General features: G+C 65.9%; 1 protein-coding gene across 1 annotated transcript; it reads left to right on the top strand.

Annotated features, from left to right (window-relative positions):
* The first annotated feature begins 906 nt into the window (after window positions 1-906).
* CAMK2N2 (calcium/calmodulin dependent protein kinase II inhibitor 2) lies at window positions 907-2,216 on the top strand. The gene is made up of 2 exons (XM_030575874.1): window positions 907-1,214; window positions 1,678-2,216. The coding sequence occupies exons 1-2, from the start codon at window positions 1,046-1,048 to the stop codon at window positions 1,746-1,748; spliced, it is 240 nt and encodes a 79-aa protein (XP_030431734.1). The 5' UTR covers window positions 907-1,045; the 3' UTR covers window positions 1,749-2,216.
* The last annotated feature ends 536 nt before the right edge of the window (window positions 2,217-2,752 follow it).

The following is a 2,752-nucleotide window of genomic DNA, read 5'->3' as shown; positions in this document are numbered from 1 at the left end:
GAGGCACAGAGTGGGGGAAAGGGACGGGGAGGCAGGAGGGGCAGGAAAGTGCCTGGAAAAGTATGTGGGGAGGGGACACAGAGGGGCAGGAAAGGGCCAGGGGAGGCACACAGGAAAGAGGAAAGAGCCGGGGGAGGCACAGAGAGGCAGGAAAGCACCGGGAAAGGCACATGGGGAGGGGACACAGAGAGGCACGAAGGGGCCAGGAAAGGTGCACGGGGGGAGACACAGAGGGGCAGGAAAGGGCTGGGGGAGGCACACAGGAAAGAGGAAAGGGCCGGGGGGGCACAGAGGGGGGAGGAAAGGGACGGGAGGGGTGAGGAAGACAGAGGGGGCAGGAAACGGCTGGGGGAGGCACACGGGGGGGGGAAAGGCCGTGGGAGGCATGGGGATGGGGGAGACACAGAGTGGGGAGACACAGTGGGGAAGAAACGGGGGCCAGGGAAGACACAGACTGGCCAGAAAACGGCTGGGGTAGGTACACAGAGGGGCAGGAAAGGGCCGGGAAAGGTACGGGGGAGAGGAGCGGGATACGGAGAGGGAAGGGCCGAAGGAAGAACTGGGGGCATACAGAGGGGGGGGCAGCTAGGTTGCCATCGGATGTCTGGCTGAAGCAGCCTCCCCCCCCGGGCAGTGTGCGTAGCTCCCCCCCCCCGGGGGGGATCACAGAGAGCGCTGCCCCTAGAGCGGGGCCGGGGGGAGAGGCAGGGACCCCGGACACCTCCCCTCCGCTTTTGCTGCAATCTCATTGTCATTCCGCACTTGCCTCTTGATGTCACCCTCCTCCCTTCCCCCGCGCAGCCGGGGGCGGGGGGGCGAGCGCGGGGGGGCTGGGGGAGGACCTTCCAGAGCAGGGCGCTCAGCGCACCAGCCCCGGATGCATGACTTCATTCTTCCGCCCGGGTTTCCTTTATGATGTAGGGCTGCCCCAGCCCTGTGCACAGACAGCTCGGCAGGCTGCAGCGCTCCGCACTCCCTCGCCAGCCCGGCTCCGCCGCTGGATCGCGCTCTCCGGCCGCCCCGCAGGACCCAGGCAGCTGCCAGCATGTCCGAGATCCTCCCCTACAGCGAGGAGAAGGTGGCCCGCTACGGCACCGACTCTGAAGTCAGCGAGATCTCCTTCAGCTGCCGGCTCCAGGACACCAACTCCTTCTTCGGGGGCAACCAGGCCAAGCGGCCCCCCAAGCTGGGGCAGATCGGCAGGGCCAAGAGAGGTAAGCGCGCCCTGCCCTCCCCGCTGGCAAGAGTGGCTCTGGAATCCCCCTCCACCCGGATCTGCAGTGGGGAAGGGTCGCCCCAGGCTCAGGGAAGGGGAACGGAGCCGCCCCCCCCCTCCATGGCAAACCCTGGGGCTCAGCTGCCGCTTGCCCTACCCCGACTCAGAGGGACCTTGCCCCAGTGCCCCCACTCCTAGGCGCCTGGCTGGGTCGCTGAACAGCTCCCCTCCCCAGCCAGGGCTCCCCATTGTCCGCTCCACCCCCCCCCCCCAGTGTCGCTGCTGGGGCTCCCCCCTCCCGCCATTTTCCTGGGGCGGATTTCTCCAGCAGATGTTGGCTTGTGGGTGGGTGAGGGCATACTGCGAGCCCAAGCCCCACGAGAGGCCATCTCTGCCAGCCCAGCCTTGCTTAGGGGCTCCTGCTCCTGTGTCCTGACTGTGTGCTTGTCCCCCCCCTGCAGTGGTGATCGAAGATGATAGAATAGACGAGGTGCTGAAGGGGATGACAGACAAGTCGCCTTCTGGGGTATAAGCTGGCAGAGGAGGCGCCTGCGCTGAGCTGCAGACTCTGATCACTGATTTAAGCACTTTTGGCCGTGCATGTTTGTCGGACTGTGGTCAACGAGGAAAGCAAAGGAAGGAGATGAGGCTGCTGGCGACACCTTCCACCCCCAACCCAGACCCCAGCCCGAGGCGCTAACGGATGGGGCCATCTCATCCTCCTCAGCATCCAACCGAGAGCAATGGGACAAAGGGATTTGGCCATCCAGTCCTGTCCAGATTTCCAGGGCGCCATGCCCACGTTTGTCAGCACCACCTCCTGCCCTCACAACCCCCCTCCCTGCAGAATGGAGAAGCCGGCTGCTGAGGCGCTATCCAGGGCCAGCGCCACTTCCAGCGCCCTCCCGGGGAGCTCTCCATTCCAGCGCCACTTCCAGCGCGCTCCCAGGGAACTGTCCATTCCAGCGCGCTCCCGGGGAACTGTCCATTCCAGCGCCACTTCCAGTGCTCTCCCGGGGAGCTCTCCATTCTAGCGCCACTTCCAGCGCGCTCCCAGGGAACTGTCCATTCCAGCGCCACTTCCAGCGCCCTCCCGGGGAGCTCTCCATTCCAGCGCCACTTCCAGCGCGCTCCCAGGGAACTGTCCATTCCAGCGCGCTCCCGGGGAACTGTCCATTCCAGCGCCACTTCCAGCGCCCTCCCGGGGAGCTCTCCATTCTAGCGCCACTTCCAGCGCGCTCCCAGGGAACTGTCCATTCCAGCGCGCTCCCGGGGAACTGTCCATTCCAGCGCCCTCCCGGGGAGCTCTCCATTCCAGCGCCACTTCCAGCGCGCTCCCAGGGAAATGTCCATTCCAGCGCGCTCCCGGGGAACTGTCCATTCCAGCGCCACTTCCAGCGCGCTCCCGGGGAACTGTCCATTCCAGCGCCACATCCAGCGCTCTCCCGGGGAACTGTCCATTTCAGCGCCCACCCGGGGAGCTATCCATTCCAGCGCGCTCCCGGAGAGCTGTCCATTCCAGCACCCTCCCTGGGA

Source organism: Gopherus evgoodei, chromosome 9 (assembly GCF_007399415.2).
Source record: "Gopherus evgoodei ecotype Sinaloan lineage chromosome 9, rGopEvg1_v1.p, whole genome shotgun sequence".
Classification (NCBI taxonomy): Eukaryota; Metazoa; Chordata; order Testudines; family Testudinidae; genus Gopherus; species Gopherus evgoodei.
This window is presented reverse-complemented; position numbering and strand designations above follow the sequence as displayed.

Coding starts and splice junctions, on each gene's coding strand:
- CAMK2N2 (XM_030575874.1), top strand. CDS start 1,046: ATGTCCGAGATCCTCCCCTACAGCGAGGAGAAGGTGGCCCGCTACGGC. Junction 1,215..1,677: donor GATCGGCAGGGCCAAGAGAG/GTAAGCGCGCCC, acceptor CCCCCCCTGCAG/TGGTGATCGAAGATGATAGA.